The sequence below is a fragment of the Canis lupus genome, chromosome 29 (assembly GCF_048164855.1).
Source record: "Canis lupus baileyi chromosome 29, mCanLup2.hap1, whole genome shotgun sequence".
Classification (NCBI taxonomy): Eukaryota; Metazoa; Chordata; class Mammalia; order Carnivora; family Canidae; genus Canis; species Canis lupus.
In genome coordinates, this window is record NC_132866.1 from 16095122 (window position 1) to 16119261 (window position 24140).

At 55.0% G+C, this 24140-nt stretch overlaps 1 protein-coding gene across 15 annotated transcripts in view; it reads left to right on the forward strand.

Annotated features, from left to right (window-relative positions):
• The window catches only part of AFAP1L2 (actin filament associated protein 1 like 2), a 96889-nt gene that overhangs the window by 64925 nt on the left and 7824 nt on the right, over window positions 1–24140 (forward strand). For 8 of the 15 annotated variants that reach the window (XM_072805215.1, XM_072805212.1, XM_072805213.1 and 5 more), the window contains 8 exons: window positions 21–115; window positions 7320–7410; window positions 12804–13009; window positions 14514–14693; window positions 17123–17212; window positions 18540–18624; window positions 19669–19773; window positions 22071–22282. In XM_072805215.1, coding sequence (XP_072661316.1) covers window positions 21–115; window positions 7320–7410; window positions 12804–13009; window positions 14514–14693; window positions 17123–17212; window positions 18540–18624; window positions 19669–19773; window positions 22071–22282 — 1064 coding nt within the window. Of the gene's footprint in view, window positions 1–20; window positions 116–7319; window positions 7411–10040; window positions 10125–12803; window positions 13010–14513; window positions 14694–17122; window positions 17213–18539; window positions 18625–19668; window positions 19774–22070; window positions 22283–24140 lie in introns of all 15 variants that reach the window. The other 7 variants (XM_072805210.1, XM_072805208.1, XM_072805216.1 and 4 more) reach the window with 1 other exon arrangement.

Here is a 24140-nt window from a genome sequence, read left to right on the forward strand (position 1 = left end):
CTCCTGTTTGCTGCCCGCAGCACCTGAGGAGCAGAACCCACTGACCAACGGGGAGCCTGGCCAGCACTCTTTGGCCCCTCAGAAAAGTCTTCCAGACCTCCCACCACCCAAGATCGTAAGTGTTCGTCAGAGACCCCTGACCTCCTGACTGGGGCCCCTGTGAACTTCCAGTTGTCTACACAGGGGTCAGTCCACCAAGTGGCTGGCATTTTCTGAGCACTTACTGTGTGTAGGACATGGGGCAGGGCCCTGGGAGAGAATGAACAAAAGGATACCTGCACGTAGGTGACATCATTTGCCCAGGGCCATAGTGCTCAGGACAGAGGCTAATGGGAATGGGAGATGCAGGGAGTTGCCTTCATCCAATGCCACCGTGTGTTTGAGGCTACACCGTGTGTTTGAGGCTACACCCAGCACCATGTGAGTGGGGCCATGTATAGCTGTGGTCACCAGCTCAGGCCGCAGCAAACTTCTAGAAATGTAAATCATATCCCCTGGCACTTCCTGCTTCAAACCAGCCAAAGGCTTTCATTGAACTTAGGAAAAAACATCCGCATTCCTTAACCCAGCCCCATGGGCCACACGGTCTACACAGCCTGGCCCAGCTGCATCTCCAGCCTCACTACACTTGCTCTTCACTGGCCTCCTCTTCCTGGATTGGACCACATGGTCAGTGTTGCCTCAGGGACTTGGTACTTTCTGGACCCTGGCTCTCCAGTGGCTGCCACCTCCTCATCTCTCAGACGTTCATGGACAGGCTTTCCCTGATCTGCACGAGGCAGCCCACGCCCATCCCCACCCCAGTTACCATCTGCCCCATGGCCAGTTACCCCTCCATGGCACTCACCACTGTTGAGACGGTCTTGGTATTCTCTGCCTCCCCAACCAGATGTGAGCTTCCTAGGACAGGGAGAGAGGCTCTCGTTGACTGCTTCGTGCCCTGTGTCTGCACACCATACACATGTATTTGCTCATGGGTGGTTGGATTGACAGAATGAATTAGGAAACCTACAGACCTGGGTTCAGATCCCAGCTCTGCCAGCTACTAGCTCTTTGACCTTGAGCCAGTGATTTAAGGTCTCTGGCCCTCTGTTCCTGGTGTTTAAGAGAATCTGAATCTCTGTCTCCTAAGATTGTCTTATTTGACGGGCTAAGGCTGGGCATGGCGTACTAGGAGGTTAGTATTCAGGGGGGTAGGCAACAGTGTTTATATTTTATGGGGGAGGAAACCAAGAATCGGCAGGTTTATAGTGTCTGAATGTTGGCACACATAGAAAGTGACAGAGCCAGGATTTGAACCCAAATTCTTTCCTGTCTAGAACCTGCTCAAGGAGGCTTCCTGAGAAGTATGAAGGGAGAAATGGGAAGGATTTCCACGGGCAGCAGGGTCCTGGGGCCAGTGCCAGCAGGGAGCTGTGTGACTCTGTGGTCACTGAGCTCCCACAACACCATCCAGGGGCAGATCTATGCGCTCACGTCACTGCTGAGGGTTTCCCAACCCCAGTCTGGTCCCCTTCATGCCTCCCTGAAGGCAGCAGGGCTCCTCAGGCAGCTCTTGCAGCTGGTAGGCAGTTCTGGAATACCTGGGAGTATCCCACCGCATGAAGCCCTCCAGCTGGGTGACAGCTGGCAGAGACTCTTCATCTCAGCCCCAGTGAGACTTGGTGGCCTGACCCTGAGTTCTGGGTGTCCCCATTATGCTGACAAAGCAGGTAACTGCTACACCTGAGCAGCTAGCCGTCCTGGTGCACACAGGCTTGGTCCTCCCCACCATCTGTCTAGGGGCGCAGACTTTTGTCACTTTTCCTATGAAGAAACAGAGGCTCAGTTCAAATAGCCAGCCCCAGGCTCACCTCTGGGAGGTACCAGGACCAAGGTTTGAATGCAGGTTCTTAGACTCCAGGCCATTCTGCAGGCCGCCTGCTGAAGCACTTCTTTTCAGCAGAGTAAAAGGGTCTGTTCTGTCCTGCCAGCTGCAGGCTCCCCTCACTTCCAGCCCAGGACCGGGGAGAGGTGGTACGGCCCCTCCACGCCTGACCAGTTGCCGCCACAGTAACCTGGGGGAGATGCTGTGATTTTCTGCTGTGTTTCAGGCACTGCTCGCTGGGTGGGGAAAGGGGGGGTGGCTGCTCTGGGCTGGAACTTTCCTCTCTGGAATTCAGCATCTGATTCTGATCAGGGTCAGCATCGGGTGCCGCCACCTAGCATCTCAAGCCTGGGGCAGCAGGTCAGCACCTGCGGGGGGAGGCTTCCACCAGGCCGAGTGTCGTCGTGGGCACCACGCCCTGGGTGGAGCATCATGACTTGCTCTAGAAATCTGTGCTTCGCGGACCTGGTGGGTTGCTGGGAGGCCCAGGCGCTGGGACCAGGCTGTAGTGAGAATGAGTCCGTGTCCCAGCAGCCTCTGGGGTTCTGGCACCGGCTTCTCCTGCTCCTGTACATGGACACAGAGGCCCCAAGGGCCCCGGGATGGGAGCTGCAGGGCCTCTGAACAAGACCAGGGCGAGCGGCCTTCCCCTAGAGCAGATTTCCTGTGTTGGCTGTGACTGGGGGCCCCTCGGGGCCCAGAGAGGCTTGTGTTGACCTTTGAGAGAAACCCAGTGCTGGAGTTGGGAGAAATACCATCACCCAATAATAGCACGGCCCCAGGGGGGCCTTCAGACGTGCAGCAGTTGTTCAGATGGCCCAACTCCAGGCCGTGGGGAGGGTTCCAGCTAGACAAACTGACTTTACAGTCATCCTTCTTGGCGGGGCTTCTCTGCTGAGAAGGCCAGGGGGTGCTGACCTGACAGCAGCCCCCTGTCGGTCCCTCCTGGTCCTATCCCGGGTGCCCACCCCCACCCTAGGGACTCCCGCTTTCCGAGTGAGGAAGGCCTGGCCTAACCCGGAGCTCGCCCCTCCTGCTCGCACACGCCTTCTCTGCTCTAGTCTGGCGGCCGCAACCACGACTTGGGTCCCAGCCCCTTGACGAGTGGCGTCAGGGTGGAGTGGGAAACAGCTGTGTCTTCTGGCTCTGTGCAAGGAGGAGAGCAAGAGCTGGACGGAGGGAGGGAGCGTGGCAGCGTGAGGTTGGAATGACCTTGTGACCTCTCTTCCTGAGACAGAGAAAGCCATGCCCCTTTGCACCCCGACTCCAGAGCCTCGGGGTGATGGGAAGCTTGTCCACCTGGAGGCCTGCCTGGGGTCCTCAGTGCCTACAGCTGGGCCCAGAATGTAGCCTCTGTGGCAGGCTTAGGGTGCCCCCGACTCCCTCTCTGGTGGCCTGGGTCCCCTCCCCACCCCCGCAGAGTCCGCGGGATAGCAGATGTCCAGCAGTGGAAGAGGCAGCCACAGGTCTGGAGCAACCTCGTGGGTGTGACCGGTGAGTCAGGCAGCTGTGGCACTTCCAGGCTGCTGTGTGCACAGCCAGGTGCTGTGGTCACTGTAGGAGAACAGATGTTTGCTGGCGTCGTTTATGCTGCTGGCTGGCCCAGCCTTCTCCACCCCAGCTCCCCTTTGAGGCCTGAACATGCATTGGCGCCGATCTGAAGTGAGCTGCTCTATGGGGGGAGCAGCTTACTCCACAAAAGGACGTTGCCATGGTCGGTCTGGGGAGCTGGGGCTGGCTGGATCTGCTATCCCTGCCGGGGGAATGTTCCGCAGGGCACTCTGGGGCAGGTTGCTCATAACAGCAGAGACACCTCAGGTCATCTGGGCTACTGTGCTCATGCAGCTCTCATGTCTCATCTAAAATCAGAATTTGCAAACTCTAGCCCCCTGGCCAAATCCGCAGCCACTGCTCTTGTAAATAAAGTTTTATTGGAACATAGCCATACTTCTCAGTTATGTGGACGCTTTTGCTCGGCGATCGTGGAGTTGAATAGCTGAGATCAGAGACTCTAAATGGCCTGCAAATCCCTGAAGTATGTGTTATTGGCCCTTTGCAGATAAAGTTTGCAGACCTCTGGCAAATCCTGCTGAGCAGAGTGGCTTTCTTCCCCGTCCCTTCCTGAGGATTCTCAGAACTTTCTTTCCAGTTGTAAAGTCACCTTCCTCTGCCTCTTTATTTAGTGTCTACAACCTGGACCATGACAATGACGATGACAATGAAATAGTGCTCTTTTATTCTTAGCCCTGAGAAATCCGCGTCTCTTGCTCCTTTGACTTCAGAAACAGGCCATGATGCCTGTGCAATTACATGACTCTCTTCTGAACTTTGGGGGAATCGTTTTATCCTTTAACTTGACTCCAGGGTTTCGGTTTTGTCCCTGCAGCCTGGAGAGCAGGGACTGTCCTTTTTTTTTTTTTTTTAAAGATTTATTTATTTATTCATTCAGAGAGAGCGAGAGAGAGGCATAGACACAGGCAGAGAGAGAAGCAGGCTCCACGCAGGAAGCCCGATGTGGGACTCGATCCCGGGTCTCCAGGATCACACCCCAGGCTGCAGGCGGCGCTAAACCGCTGCGCCACCGGGGCTGCCCGGGACTGTCCTTTTTAATGAGGCTGAGCTTGGGCTTCAGACATCTCCTTGGTCTCCTCAGGATACAGCTGTTCTTCCTCCACCAAACATGTATATAGGCAACCTTTCTCCCTTCATTGATTCTTACATTTTTTTAGGTTAGTAAAAATTCATATGTATTGAATAATAGTGCTGGGCAGACATTAATCCTTACAGTGGCCCCATGTGACAGGTACTTCTACTCTCCCCATTGTGTGGTGGAGGAACTGAGGCTCAGAGAGGTCAGTTAAGTTGCCCAGGGTCACACAGCTTGGATGCACCAGTGTTAGGAATCAAACCCTAGCCCTGGAGACCGGATGCCTACCACTGCCCTCTCCTGCCTCTCCATTTATAGGTGATTTTACAGCGCCGGACATGGGAGGCTCTCAGAAAACACTCCCTAGTGCTCTACCCCCAGATAGGACAGCAGGACCACTGAGGAACTCTTGAAGAAAGTTCATTCCCCCATCATCCTGTTTTAATTGCAGGAATCTAGGCCAGACCTGGATCTTGGGTGCTTGGAGCTTCTCTGTAGATGGGACCCGCCTCCTCACAGAGAGAAGGGTCCCAGGACCACCCGATGGCAGTGGGGCTTCCTAGAGGCTGGAGCTGGAGGCCCAGCCAACCTAGGAAACGTGAGCTCCAGGACCCATCTGTAGGGATCTTGCTGCTTCCCAGGGGAGAGGATGCTCTCCCCTCAGACCCTGGGAGGCCGGCTCCCAGAGGACCAGGGCTGGGTCTTGGGCCGCCCTTTGTCAGACATGATCAAGGGAATGGCCAAGAGGAGCAGAGGCCTCTCCCCAGGCTTGTGGCAGCAAAGCTGCAAGGCCATCCCCTGGCAGCTACTGATGGCGCACACCGGGTGCCCTTGGGACGAGGCTGACCCGGGGTGCCCCTCACAGCCGTGTCTGCGGGCCCAGGGCAGCAGCTGATCTGCCGAGGAAAGAAAGGAGCACATCACCCTGCTCCTTCCTCTGTGTTGGGGGCCCAAAGCTGCTCGGAGTCTGCCTCTCGATCTTGTATCCACTCTCTTGACGTAAGGTCAGATGAATTTAGAAGGATCCTGCATCAGATGCAGGTTGTGGCCTGGCCTCGCCGACCCTCCGCCCATAGGCCTGTGTCAGCTTGTGGGACGGTGATCCGGTGACCAGGTCCTGCAGCCCCCACCCCCCACCAGGCTGTGGATGGCCCCCAGACGATGATGACAGCCTCCTCGTGTTTGATGCGGGCCAGGCGCTGTGGAGACCCTGTCATGTTTTCCCTCACTGAACCCGCCAAGACAACCCTGGTTTTATTCTTGTTTTACAGGGAAGGAAAGTGAGAGAGATTGATTAACCCCACAATTAAATATGTGGAGTCCTAAACCCTGATTCAAACCAAGTTGTATTCACTCCAGAGTCCATATGAATAGACTCTAGATACCAGGCCACACAGGATTTGGCTCGGGGATGCTGATTTTGGTGAAGCAGCCATAGGAGCATGGCTCTGCCCCTGAGGAGGCTGGGAGTGGACACTCCTGCTGTCCATGCTGAGGACTGTCCCCCAGGGACCCCAGCTCAGGCTAACTGCCGTCTTGCCCTCCCCTAGGCCAAGACCAGGGGGAATGTCTCTGTCATAGATTCCCTCAAAAAAACTCATTTTCAGAGGCTGGGGTTTCTAGATCCTTCCTTTCTCCTGCCAGCAGGGCAGGGAACCCTCCAAGGCCCTATGGGGTCTTTTCGTTGGCTACCCATCCCCACACCCACCCCTCACTTTCTACTGTTTTCATTTGAAAGTCCCCAAACCCAGCACAAGGACTTTCCAAAACCAGGAGTAGGAATGTGCTTCAGATTTTGCCATTTCTGTTGTCTCATAAATATTCCCTTAGCCCTCCTCAGGGGTTGCACAATTGAGGGAGACTGCAGAGACTCGTGTGGATGGATCCTTGCACATTTATGACCTGTATCTAGGATTACTCATGCAACAATCTACTTTTTTTCCCCTCTCCTGCTATTACTCATAAGATTAGCTTCACCGTCTAATGGAGGAATAGAGGATTTCATGCTCCATGCTTCTACCTACTTGCATATATTGCTTTTTCTTCTCAAATTGTGTGCATTTATCCCTATACCATGGAAGCAGCTCAGGGCCATTGTTGAGACTCAGCTCAAAGATTGTGTCCACTAGGTGGTAACTGTTCCTCGCACCCCACACATTCCCACAGAGCTTCGACCTTATATATTAAAACACGACTCATGACGCAAGTCCTTGACTGGGAGCCTTGAACGTTCACTGCCTAGTTGACTCTTGCCCAGGATGGGCTCCTGAACATTGGGATGCATTCCCCACAGCGAGGGTGCAGGAGCCATCCAGCATTTGCTGGCTGAATGATTGAACTTAGTCTGGGAAAAGTTTAGGATTTAGAACCCTGGTCATCTCCCTCCATCAGCATTTGATTAGCCCTTGTCATCCTAGAAAGAACATGCTATGTAGAGGCCATGACAGCCTGACACCATCTGGACCTTTATGTTCATTCCCCATCATGTACACAATGCTGGTGTGTGTGTGTGTGTGTGTGTGTGTGTGTGTGTGTGTGTTTGGGGGAGGGTTTGAACCTCATTTTGCAGAGAACACTGAGGCTCAGCAAGGCTAAGCAACACACCCGCAGCCCTTCACTGGAAGCAAACCAATGGACGTGGTGGCTTATGGGAGCCATGGTAGTCCATGTTCTCCCTCCCAGCTGGCTTGAAGACCAGCTGGGCACTTTTTTTCCCTCCAGACTCCCCTCCTTCCACCCAAAGGGTTAATTCCAAGTCGTTCCCAGTGTATCGTATCTGAAAATGTTTATTTGTTCATACCACAGATTCCAGAGCGGAAACAACTCTCCATCCCAAAGATCGAGTCTCCAGAGGGTTACTATGAAGAGGCTGAGCCGTATGACACATCCCTCAATGGTACATCCCGGGGCCAGGGTTGGGGCTCAGAGGGGGTCCAACCACTTCCTGCACAGATGCCAGTGCTGGAAGCAGACAGCGGCCTGGGCTGCTGTTTCCAGAGAGTGTGGCCCAAACTGAGAACTGACCACAGAGCATTGGGCTGCTGCTCTTGTGGGGAGCTGAGCTGTACAGCAGACCCAGGCTGCCTGTAAGGAGGGGCTTGGGATGGTCCCCAGTGAGCTGCGTTACTGAGTCTGATGCTTTCGGTGGCCCCACCTGGACGGTGCTGGATTCAGCACAGAAATGTGAGGGAGGCGAGGTGTGTTGGCTCAGGGGCACTCGTAAGCAATGGGAATGTGGTGAGGCCGAACCAGCACCCTTTCCAGGGTTCTTTCATTAGACTGATAGTTAACGTGCTCTCATTGTACGCCAGGCATGCTTCCAGGAGTCAGGAACTCAGCAGAGCTCAGCAGAGTCCAGGGTTCCAGCCCTTAGGTTCTGTGAGGAAAGACAGATGACAGATAAACACAGGTTGTGTCGGGTGATGATACAGTGGTAGGATGGAAAACACAGGGCCTGGGTTGGGGCAGGAGGGGGTGTTATTTTAGATAGGGAGGGTCTCTCTGATAGCATGACCTTGAGCTGAGTCCTGAATGAAGTGTGAAGTGGGGAAGGCAGAGACCTACAGGAAGAACTTTCTAGACTGCACAGCCCATGCAGAGGCCCTGAAGCAGGAGGGCTCTCAGTATGCTTAAGAAATAGCAAGGAGCCCAGGCTGGAGCAAGGAAAGAGACAAGAGGTGGGGACACAGAAGTTAGCCACAGGCCGTGGTGAGGACTTTGGCTTCTTTCTGATAAGACCTCAGGCCTCAGTGACTGACATTAGGTATCAGTGAAAACATTAGGTATTCGGGGGCCTGTGCTATAGGGTGAGTCCTTGGCCAGTGGTTCTCAGCCAGAGGAGTCAGATCAGACATGCTGTGCTCTTGGTGTAGGGATTTGATAGCACAGAAAGGCCCCAAAAATTCTGGAAGAAAGACAGTGTTGTGGCCTACTCACGCATGAGGCTGGTCTCTGGTCCTCTCGCTCTGCCCTTCTTACCTCACTCAGCTTCCTTCCTTGGTAGGCGAAAGGTCTTTGAAAGCATAAAGCAATTTGCAAATATAAAAGGCAAGGGTCTACATGGGTAGGAATGAACTTGGCTGAAAAGGGGTGTTGTTGGCTCCGTAAAGAGCCGGACCAGAGGTCGGACAGGACCAGTCTCTCGGAGCCACCTCAGATTCTTCTCTTTCTTCACACTTCACCTACTGCCTCCGGTCCCAGGAACTGTGTGGGAGGTGAGGGGCCTGTTTGGATTGAGGTTATTTTATTCTAAGAGGCTGGCTTTGTGGGCAGACATCACTTAGCTTGAACCCACGGAGCGTGTGGGATGTTGCCGAGTCACCGGCGGGGCCGTGATTTCAGACCAAAGCGGAGGGTGCGGTGCTACTTGTCTGGATGCATCTGGAAGGTGGAAGCTGTGACTCACCAGGACGAGTACCTCCATGCGTCTTAAACCTAACTCTCTCGGGTGTGGCCCGTGCCAGCGGGGGCCTGCATCCCAGACGCTCCCGGGGGCCTGTTTGTGGGGCAGACACTTTATCTTATCATAAACAAGTGGGCCCAAGCTTCATGGTGTTTGTCATTTGGCTGCAAATTCATGTTGGTTTTAGCCAAGACCGGGGCGTCATTGTGAAGACAGCCTGAACGCAGCAAGGTGGGTAGGAAGCTGCCAGCTGCATTTCCTCTCCTGCTGGGACAACAACCGAGGATGACTTTTGGAGAGAATTGGTCCCATGCCACAAAGGGAGGGCTTCACCTGCATTTGTAACCTGGTCTGCCCTTACTTCCTGCTCGTTGTCCCCACACCTGTTTGAGCGGTGAAACCTGCAGGTCATGGCAGGAGGGATGACCTTTGGCCACCAGCCATTCGTAGACTTCCTACAGAGACTGGTTGCTTGGGTTCTTGTTCTGCTCTATCAGCACTGTCCCCACACTGCTCTGAAGGGTCAGGCCTCTCTCTCCAAGAAAAAGTTTAGGAAGTGCCCTGATGGCCTGTGCAGGAGATACAAGGGTCAGTCCTACTTGCGCGAGATGTCAGCTACTTGGCCCATGATGTCTCATGCTGGGGTCATGGCAGCTACGGTAACAAATAACCCCCCTTTCTGCTTAAAGTGACACAATACAAATCTCTTTCTTATGAACAGCTCAGTGTGGGTATTTTAGGTCGGTAGGTAGTCTAGGCTCCCTCCTGGGTGGGCTTGAGCACCCTCTAAGACCACAGAATCCTCTGCAGGGAAAGAGAAGAGAATCCCTTAAAAGAGTTTCTTAAAAGCGCCAGCCAGAAGTGACTTTTACCCACATTCTATTGGTGACAAGTAGCTACCTGGTCATCTCTGGTTGGGAAGTGGCTGGGAGAAGGTGTCCTTGATTGGGCTGGGGCCTGTCCTGCTAAGTCCACTCCTCCAGTGGGAAAGTACTAGCTTACAGTGGATAAGCAGCCACGGGGCCACATCTGGGTCTCTCTGTGTCTCTGCACTGGGGTCTGTACCTCTCTTCATCTTGTGTCTCTCCATCTTGCCTTTCTCTGTGCTTCTGGATCTCATACAGGTCATTCTGGCGGATTTTCCCCCACTGGAGTCCCCAGATGGGTGCAGGTGCCTGAAGGAGTCATTTACGCCACAATCACCTTGGGTACTGCTTGTCCCCAGAGCTGGAAAGCCAGTGATTCCATGCCTGCTGCCTGGCTTCCAGAGATGGGATGCATGACCTGGGGGCGGCCTCTGCATGGGTCCTGCATGTGTACATCGTGTATCATCCTTCTAGAAGGAGAGACTTCTCTACCTGCCACAGCCCCCTGCCACTGGCATCTGAATGCACGAGTGAAGGACCAGAGCGCTGCATGGTTGTCTTGCCCCCTTCTCCCAAAGACCTCCGGCAGCACACAGTGGGGGGTGGTCCACCAGGGGTGCAGAAATGGGATGGAATTCCCTGAGCCTCCTGCCTTTTACTCCCATTCATCCTACGAGCCCCAGAAGCCACATATCTGCTTTAGGACTGTCCCACAGTCATGGCCATGCTGTGATCCCTCTTAGGAGATAAATAAAATGACAATACATTTGCTCCAAGATTCCCCTAAGCCACTTCAGGTAGTTTGAAATACTGTGATTTGCTGTCTTCTCAGCTTCCTCATACCTGCCTGACGGTGGATGGGCAGGTGTTGGAATTCTCCACCGAACGCTTGTGCCAACCCCGGAAGCACAAACAATGGGGAGATTTGGCCAGCTTCTTCCTGCTGAACTCTGTGGCCGCCCTCTATTAATTTCTGTTACTGAAGGAGGCATCCCAGTGACACTGTATCATTCTGAGTTCCCTTATTGTACAGAGTATACCACACTGACGATGAGGACTTTTTCTAAAATTGCCCTGATCCTACCACCTGATCAAGTCAGCTCTCTTGAGTTTTTCCTCTTGCCTCTTGGTACCGATCTATTCGCACATAGAATTTTAATTGTGCCTCCTCACTGACCATCATATTTCTTGAGCTGCGGATTACTGTTCAGAGTTCCCATCCAATAGGGTTGCACGGCATGCTCTGCAGTGGGTGCATCACACTTCCCCCCCCCCCCCACTCGCCTTCCACTGACTGTAAATGGCACTGGAATTAATAACTTGATGCACATAACCTACCGCTTTCCTGCCTTACTTTTTTTTTTTTTTTTTTTTTTTAAACTAGTTTCCTAGGATCAACTCTCAGGACTGGGATCATTGGGTCAAAGGGTATGGGTATCTTTATGGCTCTTGAAACAACAGGCTGCCAGATGGTTTTCTGAGAGGCTTGTGTTTCATGTACGTTACTACCAGCAACGGGAAAGTTCGGGTCTCCCGTTGGCTACGCCGCTCTTTCCAGTCTTTGCTTATTTAATAGGTGTGAAGGTATGAGCTGTGCAACTTTTTTTGTTAAGCTGTGAAGGGGAGCAGTACCACACTGCTTTAAAAGAAAGTGGATATTAAAATATTGGAAGTGTTATTTTTAGAAATATGAAAACACATTTCCATTGGCCTCGTAGCGAGGGTAACTATGGCAGTGGCCTCATTCTGGTTTTCTATATTCTAAGTCAAATGTGGTTCTGTTTTCCTGGCGTGGAGGAACCTTGCTGGGCAGAGAGGAGAAGGGGCTTCTGCAGAAGGGACACTAAGGGCCCACGGGCTGACGTGTTTCCGGAGGAGACTGGAGGGGCGGATAGAGGAGTTGCGTTCACCCTGACTCGAGGGGATGGACCATGTCTGTAGAGGTGACAGGGAAGTAGATGGTGGCCTGACTTTCTACCCAGTCATATCTAGGGATCAGGAGATAGTGAGTTCCCCGTCCTGGGGGGAATTCAAGCAGAGGCTGGAGCGGTGTCAGGATTCCCACAGACAGGATTCCAGTGTTGAGCCAGGGGTTGGACTAGGTTGGGATCCTGAGGTTCTCTTTTTTCCACGTCCTTCTTTTTGGGGTTTTACTGATTTACTTTTTCCTTCCCCTAGTTTCTGTTGGCCTTAAACAGCATAACGAGGCCCGGAGAACAGAATGACTCTCGCAGGGTACATTGTGTGTGTGTGGGGGGGGGGGGGCAGGAGAAACTGAGGCACAGGGAGCGTGCACAGGATTGAACATGGTTTGTGCTTGGTGAGCTTTGGGATTCTCTCGAGCAGAACAAGCATGAGGCTGACCAGAGGTGGAAACCAGCAGAGGCGGCTGTGTGTGCGGGGAGGCTGGCCGTGGGGAGGGAGAGCCAGCAGAGCCCGGGGAGGCTGGCAGTGGGTTGGCCCAAGGGCCGGGCCCAGGGGGGACAGCCGCCTTCCCCACAGAGCCATTTCCTGCTGTGGTTTGTCTCCCCTTGAGAGGCTGCAGCCTTTCCTCCCAGGACAAGCAGGGACAGAGGTGGCCCAGCCCTCAGAGGCTTACCTGGTGCCCAGCGGGGGCTCCCAGAGACCCTTCCCCTGGGCCCCCCTACAGTGCCCGGGTGCCAGGCTCCCCCCTCTGCCCCACTGCTAAAGCCCCAGGTGAGGATCCAGAGGCCCGCAGGGGGGCCTGGCCTTGTCAAGTGTGGACCCTCGCCTGCGGGCAGCGTCTTGTCCACTTGACATCTGTGGAGTCTGGGATGACAGATTGGAGGAGGAAAAGGCAGAGACTCCTGGTTTGGGTTGTTTGTGTCTGTGGCCAGAAGCGCCTCCAAGAAGCGTCACCGAGGGGGCTGTGGTTGGCGGCTGTCAGGCTGGCTCAGGGACACGGGGGCCGGGCGGTCGCGGCCTGGGGGCCCCCGCCCTCCCTCCTGGACGAGGGTTCCCCTGCCCCGGGGGCCGTGACCGCGTGGGTCTTCCTTGCAGAGGACGGAGAGGCAGTGAGCAGCTCCTACGAGTCCTACGATGAAGAGGAGAACAGCAAGGGCAAGTCGGCGCCCCACCAGTGGCCCTCGCCCGAGGCCAGCATCGAGCTGATGCGCGACGCCCGCATCTGTGCCTTCCTGTGGCGCAAGAAGTGGCTGGGGCAGTGGGCCAAGCAGCTCTGCGTCATCAAGGACACCAGGCTCCTGGTCGGTTGGGCTCGTGCTGTGGTGCTGTCCTCTGTGTCTGGGGGGGGTCAGGGGAGGCGGCCCCTCATGCCAGGCGGACGGAGCCCTTCCTACGTGGAGGTTTTCTCCTGTCCCTGATCTGAAATCGTAGGCAGAGCCGTGTGCGTGGATGAGTGTGGTGCCTCTTAACTAAGAAAGTCTAATGGGGGCAGCCCGGGGGGGCTCAGCGGTTTAGCAGCGCCTTCGGCCCAGGGTGTGATCCTGGAGACCCGGGATCGAGTCCCGCATCAGGCTCCCTGCGTGGAGCCTGCTTCTCCCTCTGCCTGTGTCTCTGCCCCTCTCTCTCTCTGTCTCTGTCTCTAATGAATAAATAAACAAAAATCTTAAAAAAAAAAAAGTCTAGTGGTTTTCACAGGTCCCTCCAAGGGGGCTGTGGTGACCACCCCCTGCCCCCAGGCCCATCCCATAGACGTGTTTTCCCAGGGATCTTGTCCCCTGGTCTGAGGGCTCATTCTTCCTCACATCTGGACCCCTGGCCGTTTGGGGTGGAGCCCCGTGCCCGGTCAGGACCCCCTAGTCCCCCTGGTTGTGGCCGCCACACTCACCTGTGCAGAGGCAGAAAGGGAGGCATTGTCACAGAAGTCACGGTATTTTGAATTACCGATTATAAGAAAAAATCCATAAGGGAACCAGAAGCTATGACTCTGACCACAGCCCTGTTTCCTGTTATTCTAAATTACAATTCACAGTTTTTATGTCCTCATTGGAAGTTCCTTGGAATCATTATAAGCACGCTTTCCTCCCGGGTCACGACATGCCCTGCCCTGTGCAGATGCTCCTTCTGGTAACGCTGTCCCCAGCCCTGCGAGGACCCTTCTATACCCATCACAAACAGGGGCAGAGTATTTTGTCTGGGAGGGGAAGCAAGTCCCTTTCTTTCTTTTTCTTTTCCTTCCTTCCTTCCTTCCTTCCTTCCTTCCTTCCTTCCTTCCTTCCTTCCTTTCTTTTCTTTCTTTTCTTTCTTTTTCATTCCTTTTCTTTTCTTTTCTTTCTTTTCTTTCTTCTTTTCTTTCGCTACAAATCATCTTCTTAACTAAGCAGATAATGAGCTTGGTCTTCATTCCCTAAGCGCCCCTCCCTGAGATTGGTGAGCAAGAAATGGAGACAGGCGGGGAAGTGGGAAGAGTGAGTCCAACCTGAAGGTGTGAGAGTTGGCTGCAGAGGACTATTTTCAGGAGCTAGCTGAGGCCTGCGGAGCCCTTGGAGCAGCCTGGATGAGCAGGGTGCAGGGCATCCCCGGGGAGGCCGGCAAGAAGGGGGTGTGAGAGAGAGGAGACAGTCTCCCTGGTCGCTCTGATGCCAAGAGCAAGAGCTACTGATACCTGAGGCCTCATTCTGCACCTTTGGTTTTGCTGGGGAGAGCCGAGCTCTCAGGGGTCCTGCCGTGCCCGTGGCCCATCTCTGCAGCACCCGGCCAGGCCTGGCACCCCTGGCAAAGTGGCACAGTGTCTCTCTTCCCTTCTAGTGCTACAAATCCTCCAAGGACCACAGCCCTCAGCTGGATGTGAACTTGCTGGGCAGCAGCGTCGTCCACAAGGAAAAGCAAGTGCGGAAGAAGGAGCACAAGCTGAAGATCACACCAATGAACGCCGACGTGATCGTGCTGGGCCTGCAGAGCAGGGACCAAGCGGAGCAGTGGCTCAGGGTGAGGGTGGCACTGGGCTGCTGGGGACACAGGCCTGGCCCCCTACAGGGCTCCTTGGCTTTTTCTAAAAGGGATGACTGCTGTCAAGGGTAGAGGATCTACAGTCCTTCAAATTCCCAGGGTTTCTGTGTTCTGAGTGGTAGCCGTCAGTCCTAAGGAAAGGATCTCTCCGCTACTGTTCCTGGACTTGGGCTCTAGTAGAGACTCATTAGCCCTCTGGTTTCTGGAGAGGCATCACCGGCCTCCTTAGTAAAGAAGAATGGATGGCGGGGTCACCCGTAAGGCACTTATCATGGGCCGTGTGCTTTTATCAAACTTAACCTACCTAATCACGCCGAGGGTAGCTGCACAAGGTTCATACCACCATTTTACAGGGGTGGTGATTAAGGCTCTGAGGGAGGAGGTGACCAGTCAAGGGCACCTGGCAAGCAGTAGGTGTGACTGTCTGACCGCAGTCCTGTGTGTCCTGCCATCACAGATGCATGTGGTCAGGTCTGCCTGCAGGTACATGGGGGTAGCCCCCAGTGATGACGAAGCCTGGTTTGGCCCATGTTAAAGATGAGCTTGACAATGCCAGAAGGTAGAAGGTTTGTACCAAGAAGGTGCCCCTGGTTTGGGGGCAGGACCCTGGTCAGCCAGAGAGGTCCCTTCCTTCCTTGGTTCCTGCTGCCCCCTCCTCCATCATGGCCACGCCAATGCATTTCTCGTAGAAGTGCTGTGTCTGCCCTCTAGCCCTATCCACCTATGTACATACACACAAGTACTTGTGTGCACCCACACTTGCAGATATACACATAAACACTTGCATGCACGTGTACACACATGCACAAGTAGTTGCATACACACAAAGACTTGTAGACGCGCGCACACACACACACACACACACACACACACACACACACGGTGCTCCTGCTCTCAGTGCTGTTCTGCTGCTCCGACCCACCTGTCCTTCCTCTGACTCCCAGCCTCTCTCTCCCACTCACATGCCCTCATCCTGAAACCCCTGCTTGTGGTTTCAAAGACAAGAACCCTTTCAGAAGGAATAGCCTCTCTGTCGGCCTTCACAGAGGCCCCCTTCCTCCCTGGTCAGATGAGCATGGAGCTGGACCTGGCTGCGAGGGCCTGACTCTGAGCAGCTGCACACACTTGCAGTTTGGTAGGACCCGTTAGCCTGTGTGATGGGCTCTCGGCCATCTATGTGTATCTGTTTTGTCAAGCCTACCTACCTTCCCTGGCCTCCATGTCCCAACTCTCAGTGATCACCCCTGAGCTCACAGGTGGGGCAGGTATATGGCAGTGGGTGGGAAATGCTAAGGATGGGGCAAGAGCCCCAGGAAAGGCAGGACTCTCCCAGAGAAGCGCTCAGGCCTGGATGTCCGGCTTTGCATGCTTCCCCTGCGTAGGGTGTCTGCACACTCAGGCCCCAGCTGATAAGGATCACACGGGTCCTCACGGTGCCCCAGACTCTAGGTGTGGCTCATCCGACAGATGCGGTGACCGAAGCTTAGACCCCAGGTCATGCCACTAGTGATGGACTGCAGTGCCTCTCTCCTTCGCACAGCACCATGGGGCATGTTTGGTCCCCCACGTGGACCAGGGCCTGAACTGGAGTCAGTCTAAGAAGTGAGAAATGCCTTATGCTTCCCCAACCCCATAGCCTTCTTCCTTTTATTCTTTGGCTTCTCTAATTTTAAACTTGTTTCCATAAACTGCTCTAAGCAGAGACTGAAGAAGGAAGGTCTTTGAAAGTACTCTTGCTGCGTCCACAGGGCTTGGGATGGGCAGCGTGGGGATGTGTGTGTGGCTGCCTCGGGCTGTTACCCTCTGGGAACCTCCCAGGGGGCTCCCAGTGCAGAGCCCCAGTGCTGCTTGTGTGGCCAGAGCTACCTCTGACATGTGCACCCCTAGCCCTGGCCCCTGGGTGCCAGGGAAAAGGCTCCTTCTGGAGGAGGGTGGAGTGGACTGTGACAGACCGGTCTAGAGAGCCAGTGCTGGACTCAGGCAGTTGGTAGGCCTGCTTCCCGAGCCGACAGAGGCCCTCCACAGCAAGCTCCATGGCCCCCCAAAAGCTGAGGGGACCATGGCAAACGCAGTTCTTTCTCATACCCACAACCGAGCAGCCACCCCCGCCCAGGATGAGGCCGAGGAGGAGGCTCGCAGAGTTGAGGGCTGGCAGCTTTGGCCATCTTCAGGCTTTGCTGTAAAGCACCCACCCCTGCCCCGCCGGCCACCAGAACATGTGGGGGTCTGCAGGGGAGTGGGCTGAGGAACAGGCCTGCAGGTGGGAGGGATAGTCGCCGTGCCTTGGAAAGCGTGCATCCCCTGTCTCACCTCCACCCACTTCCCCTGACCTCGAGGGGCCCTAGCTTGGGTCTGGCTGTGAGTCTGAGCCAGAAGGGCCTCCGGTGATGGCTTTTCTTGTCCTTCAGGTCATCCAGGAGGTGAGCGGCCTGCCTTCAGAAGGAGCGTCCGAGGGAAACCAGTACGCCCCAGATGCCCAGCGCCTGAACTGTCAGAAAGTAAGCCTCTGTGCTGCCTGGGAGAGAGTTCAATTCTCTCTCTTCTCTGTCAAAATTAAAAGTATAAAACTGAGATCTTTGCTTTTGCCCGTCAGCCCAGTGAGTAAGACATGCACGGTGCCAGTAGCTTCAGGTTGGCAGGAAAATCGATGAAGTTGATCCTTTCTTGCTTGGGTGCAGGAAGCTTTATTAGAACAAAGGTCAGCGTGCCCTCCATTCCTAGGCAGGGAAATTCATGGCATGTGGCCCTTCTTTCGCATTTGCTCCTGGTAGAGCTTTGGGGCTGGGTGGACTGTCCCCTTACTGTCCCCTTGTCAATTCCAAAGGGCTCTGTTGCTCATTTGCATGGAGCCATGGGGCCCCTGCTTTGAAGGGCCAAGGTTGAGAAAGTTGGGCCAGGTGCTCTTGGAGGGGAGGGCTGACACCTGTGGCTTCTCAGTCCATGTCACCAAGTATCAGCAGGGAGGTGCCCTGAAGTCTGGGAGCACACAGAACAGCAGCACCATGTCTCCCTGGGCTCCCCAGCCCTGGCAAGGAAGAGGGCAGAGGGGACATACATAGATGTCTCAAGTAGGGAGGAGGAAGGCACAGACCATCCCTCTCGGAGTTCCCTGGCCAGGTGTAGCAGTCCTCGAGCCCCCGCCTACGGCCTGCCTGTTGGTTGGGAGTCCCTCAGCCTGTTTCCCAAAGGTCTGGAGGATGTTGTTCTCTGAGAGCAGCTTGTCTGGAATATTCTGAGCGCTTCACATTCTAACAGCAGCTCCTAGAAATTCCCAAGTCCCCTAACAGCCCTGGGGATGTAGATGGGGGTATTACCTCTCTTTAAACACATGCACAGCAGGGCCAAGAAAGACTTTTAAGTCGAGCACCTGGTCTGGATGGAGAATGCTCCAGCCAGGGTTCAGATCATGGTCTGATGCTGTGTAGACAGGCTGGCCCTTCTCTGAAACCTGCTATGTTAGTAGTACAGTCAGTTCTGCAAAGCCATCCTCACGCTCCCGGACGGGTGGTTCCCAGCCCGACAGTTTCAGCTGGGATGTCAGCTCTAATGCCACCGCTGGGGTTGGCAGCTTGCCTTAGGTTGGGCAGGCATGTTGGGAACTTGTGAACTTGGATGAGTGGTGGCCTGAAGAAGAGGGATGGGGATGGGGCAAGGAAAGGTCTCCCAGAGAGCCCGAGGGAAGGCTGGCCAATGTGCCGCCAGTGACCTGGACTCCGCGGGGCCTCTAGCCTACACCCAAAAGCTATCTATTAGTTTCTCTTACATTGTGATCCCCCAGGTAACCATTCCCAGACAAGATCACCCACTTGTCTCTCTTTTCCACAGCTAGATATAATGGAGAAGTACCTGTCAGCCTCGGAATATGGAAGCTCCATAGATGGCCACCCTGAGGTTCCAGAGGCCAAAGATGGTACCGATGCTTGTGGCTGTCAGCCTGGGCTCGGGAGGGGGAGGGCGTCCCAGGCTGCGAGACATGGCTGTCTGGCTCATCCCTCATGGGTTTTAACAGCTGCTTGCAACATGCCTCCAACTTCTAAACTGCTTGGAAATAACACAGCTGATAAGCCCAGGAAGAAGGGAGGGATGAGCAAATTGAAGTCAAGTTTTATGAATTGCTAGGAGTAGAATATTCTTGCATCTCTCCTTGTTTGCTGCTAACCCTTGACCCCAGCTCTTTTTTTTTTGTTTTTTTTTGACCCCAGCTCTTTGAGCCAATGCAGTCTGTGAAGATTCTCAAGTGCTGACATAGTCTATGAGGGGAGTTGGTGTGGGGCGCCTGGGTGGCTCAGCGGGTTGATTGTGTGACTCTTGATTTGGGCTCAGGTCATGATCTCAGGGTCGTGGGATCGAGCTCCGCTTCCGGCTCCGTGCCCAGTGGGGTGTCTGTTTGACATTCTCCCTCTCCCTCTGCCCTTCCTGCCTGTGCTTGCACTCCCTCTGTCTCTGTCCCTCTCTCTCAAATACATAACTCTTTTTTTTTTTAAGATTTTATTTATTTATTCATGAGAGACACAGAGAGAGAGAGAGAGAGGCAGAGACGCAGGCAGAGGGAGAAGTAAGCTCCATGCAGGGAGCCTGATACGGGACTCGATCCCGGGACTCCAGGATCACACCCTGGGCCGATGGCGGGCGCCAAACCACTGAGCCACCCAGGGATCCCCACATAACTCTTTTTTAAAAATAGAAATTATTTTTAAAAAAACAAATGAGTTGATGTGCCCCCTTCTTGAGTGTTTGATTCCAGGGATACCTGACTCTGGACTGTGGATCCCGGTTTGGGCAGCAGAGTGTGGGTACATGTATGCGTGTGTGCATGTGTGTGTGTGAGTGTGCATGTGCACACACACACGGGGAGGTGCAGAGGCAATGGGAATGGGTCTGCTGTTTCCATCTTTCGCTGCGGCCTGTCATTGGGCTGTTGCAATGCTGACGGCTTTTTCTCTCATGTTGACAGTCAAGAAGAAATCTTCTCCTGGCCTCAAACTGAGCAACCTAATGAATCTGGGCAGGAAGAAATCTACCTCGCTGGAGCCTCCGGACAGGTCCCTCGAGACATCCAGTAAGCACCGTAGCCACCTGCAGGCCCTGCGGGCTCACCCACCGGGCCGGAGCCCGTCTCCAGGAAGGCGGCTGGGACCGCGCAGGCAGGGACTTGGGTCTCGCCCTGACCATCTCTTGGGAGGGCAGAGCCGCGGCTCTAGGTTTCTTGACCTTCGCTGCAGGTGGTTCAGCTGCCTGCTGTGGTGCTTGAGCCTTTGCGCGAGGGTCCTCCCAGTGGTCTTTAAAAAGTTCTGCTCTTTTGATGAGCATTGAAGGAGCGCGGCGAGCGGTGCTAGGGGAGGGGACCCTGCAGAGGGAGAACAGGTCCTGAGAGCTCACACCCGAGAGCCGTGCTGGCTTCATACCCCTAAACCACACGCCGTGTCATCGTAGCAGCGGTAAGGGGTTCTTTCCAGGGACAGAAAGAACATTCCCATCCAAGGTTGGACCCTCTGAGTCCTGAAGATCGGGCTGGAGCTGAATAGGCTGAGGTGGCATCTCTGGGCAGCAGCAAGGGCTCAGAGATAGGGACAGTGAGGTCCCTTAGGGCGACGGAAGCCCGTGCTGCTGGTACGGAGGGGGTGTGTGGGTGCTGCTAGGCTCACAGAGGTCAGCTCTACTCCCCTCATTCTGCCTTGAGGAAACTGAGGCCTTTCCCAGGAAATATGCTGGGGGAGCCTCTGTCCTGGCTCTAACCGGGGACTCACTGCTCTGGCTCTTCCCAGGGCCTGAAGGCTGTTCCTCGTGGATCCCTTGTGCCAGCCCTGGGCTCCTTTCCCGAGTCCCAGTCCAGGTCTGGCTTGTGAGGCTGGCAGAGTGGGTGGAACCGGAAGTCATCGGATGGGAGCCTCACGCTGGGAGCCTCTTAATTCTCTGGGCGGGACACCGGGCAGTGCCCCAGCATTGCCAGCCCCTGCAGCCTCGGGGGGGCACCGTGTTTGGCACAGAAACCTGGTCTCAGTGAGTCCCACTGGGAGAGAGGTGGCTGGCTTATTGTTGGAAGTCTCTTCAGCAGTGAAGCATGCTCCTGTCCCCAGTGGCTAGGGAAGGGTGACAGAGAACAGACTTGGCATCTGAGCTCCCTGCTTTCTTGACTCAGAGTTCTCTTTGGTCCAGAGAACTGAGATGGGCAGTGGGGCACTTGCCTGGATGAGCCAGGTTTCCTAGGTCTGGGGCGTGAATTCTTCTACTTTGCTACTGTTCGTGTGGCTCTGAGAAACTCACGATCTCCACTCTTGGCCCAGCACTGGGTGGGCGGGAGGGTGGCCTTGTCCATCCCAGTTAAGGCTCAGAGCAGCTGCAATCCTCTAGAATGGAGAAGGCGTCCACTTTGTAGGCCAGTCCCTCTGGGAAGGTGGGCAGCACGGAGAGGTGTGAATGCTCAGCACACGGGGGGTGCAGGGACTGGATTTTATGCATCTTTGTAGCCCTGGGGACAAGGCTGTGCTTGGCACATGGTGTCAGCTCCGTAAATGTTCCTCTGAGTGGGGGGCAAAGGGAAAGGCTTGTCCTCCTCTTAGGAAGCCGAACCCAACACGTGCAACCACCTGAGAACAATAAAGGATGGCATGATGGACGCAGCCCAGTGCTGGCAGCCGCTGCATGCCGACAGAGAGGGCGGCTCCCTGGCCGAGAGGCCACGGGCACACACCCTGGGCGCTGGAGGTGAAGGGGGCAAGTTCCTGCCCTTGAGAAGCTCCGCGTCCGCTGGGGGAGGCTGTACGCAAGCAGGTCTCACTGTTCTGGGATCCACAGGTTCGGAAGGAAGACAGAGCAGGGAGTGCAGGACCCAGGGAGGGTCAAGCGAGGCTGGCTGCGTTTGGGAGGAGGAGAGGGAGCCGGCCAAGGGGGGCAGCCCTTTGCGGGCTGAGGCTGAGTGACCCGGAGGCTAAGGCTGTGGAGGCCAGAGGACTGACTGCACCTGCCGCCAGGTGCCCCTGGCTGGGGACCTTCCTGCACGTGGCCTAAGTGACCGGAGTCTGGGGAGGAGGGCCGCTGCCGGTGGGGGCATGACAGGGGTGGGGTGGGGGGAGCCTTGTCCTGTACCAGACCCAGCCAGCCTGCTCTAGTCAACGACACGGCTCCGTCCCCGGGGACAGACGCGGTCCGAGACGCAGGGGAGCCGTGCAGCCCACGTTGCCGGGGTCCGGCCGCATGCAGGGGCGGGGGGGGGGGGGACGTGCTGAGATCCAGCCCCTTCGGGGTGAGAAAGCTCCTCGGGCAGAGCGGTGACGGGTCTCGGACCTGCGATTCTGGGGGAGACGCTGGGAGGCGCGGGGGTGGCGCAGCCCTGGACACCCTCGTCCCCTCCCGCAGGTTACCTGAACGTGCTGGTGAACAGCCAGTGGAAGTCACGCTGGTGCTCCGTCAGGGACAGCCACCTGCACTTCTTCCAGGACCGGAACCGGAGCAAGGTGGCCCAGCAGCCCGTCAGCCTGCTGGGCTGTGAGGTGGTCCCGGACCCGAGCCCCGACCACCTGTACTCCTTCCGCATCCTCCACCACGGGGAGGAGCTGGCCAAGCTGGAGGTACTGCAGCCTGCGGGGGGCGGGCCGTGCTGCTCGGACTGTCACCCCACAATCACTGTCATCCCACAATCGACAATCCACAGGCAGCGCAGTCTTGCCTTTTTTTTTTCTCCCTTGCATTTTACTTCTTCGCATCAAAAAAAAAATTTTCCATTCCCTTTCTGACCTCAGAGTGCTTGTGTTATAGGAAAGGGACAATGAGCTGCTTCCTGCGCTGAGGGCAGCGCGAGTATTTATAACTCCCTGAGCGGCTTGCAGAACCTCCTGGGGATTCACAGTGGGTTTGATTTGGTTTGTGTATCACCAGCTGCGGCGCCGTACATAGAGTCGAGGACGATTGTTAGGGCTTATCTGGGGTAAGAATGAGGTTTGTGATACAATTACGTTTCTCCCACTCCCCGCCCTCTGTTTGATGTGATGTTACATTTGCAAAAATAAGAGGTGACCTAATGCCTCGCGCTGGGCAGGCGAGGCCAGAGCCAGAGCCCTTCGCACGCAGGGAAGCACCCTCTGGCTCAGCCCCGTGCACCGGGTCCTTCCCCCGAGGGTCTTCATCCAAACTGTGCTCCAACACTGCCCTCTGGTGGCTAAAAGCTCCACGTCCCAGTGACCTCCCCGAGGGGAGCCGGGCACAAGCTTGTGTCCATCCATCCAGCTCTCCTGGTGACATTACAGACCCCGAACAGTAGTAATGTGGTGAGCAAGACAGATACGCTCCCGGTCACGGACCTTGGATTCTAGCGTGAGGGTGAGACGTTACTCAGCGAATTAGCCAGTGGATGACTTTGTGCAAAGTCCTGCGGGCTGGGGGCCGGGGCTGAGGGTGGGGTGTGGGCATGATGAGGTTGGGAGGGAAGGAAGGTTGATCCTCAGAGCAATGGGGCCCGGGGACGACCCTGGAGGGTTGCAGGGGACGGTGGCATGCTCAGATTGGGATTTCAAGATGCTTCCTCTGGCAGCTGGGGCAGGGGAACGGATGGAAGGGGCACAAGAAGGGACAAGATGAGACCAGTAAGGAAGCTGTCACAGTTGCCCAGGGCAGAGAGGGTGGTGGCTGGAGCTAAGGGTGCCCACGCAAAGCTGGATGGAAACCCCTGCTGGAAAAGGACTGGGAAATGAAAAGCAGCTCGATGTCCAGCTCTGCTCACAGCTGCCTCTCTGATGAAGAAAATGCGGTAATAAGTAGAGCTGTGTTGTGTCATGCCAACAAGGCAGCTGTTTTACGAAAGTGAACCTGTAGTATTTACAGAATTCCCTTTAAAAAAAAAAAAAAAAAAAAGGTAAGCGGGCAGCCCAGGTGGCTCAGCGGTTTAGCACCACCTTCAGCCCAGGGCGTGATCCTGGAGACCTGGGATCGAGTCCCACACCAGGCTCCCCGCATGGAGCCTGCTTCTCCCCCTGCCTATGTCTCTGCCTCTATCTCTCTCTCTTTCTCTCTGAATAAATAAAATCTAAATAAATGAATGAATGAATGGTAAGAAGCGATGCTGGCATTTTAATAGATACCCAGTGTTTGTAAAAAAACAAAACAAAACAAAAAAACAGGCTCCAGCCTCACTGGGGTTTACTTCATTATTTATCAGAGCAAGTGGGCTTGATGTCAGGTGTATTTAAGATAACCTTTATTGTAAGACTGACTTTATTGAAATTGTCAACAAAATAAATTTGAATTTTGTTACTTCTTAGGGATCCGATCTTGTATATACGGATTAGGGTGACAAACTGCCATGTGACAGTTTATAACATAGAGGTGTCAACCTAGAACGCATGCTCTCCTGGCTCTTCAGCTTCCTAGAAATACATGTGTATGAATCATATTTGATACCTGGGACAAACGTCCACAGCATCACCGAGGTGG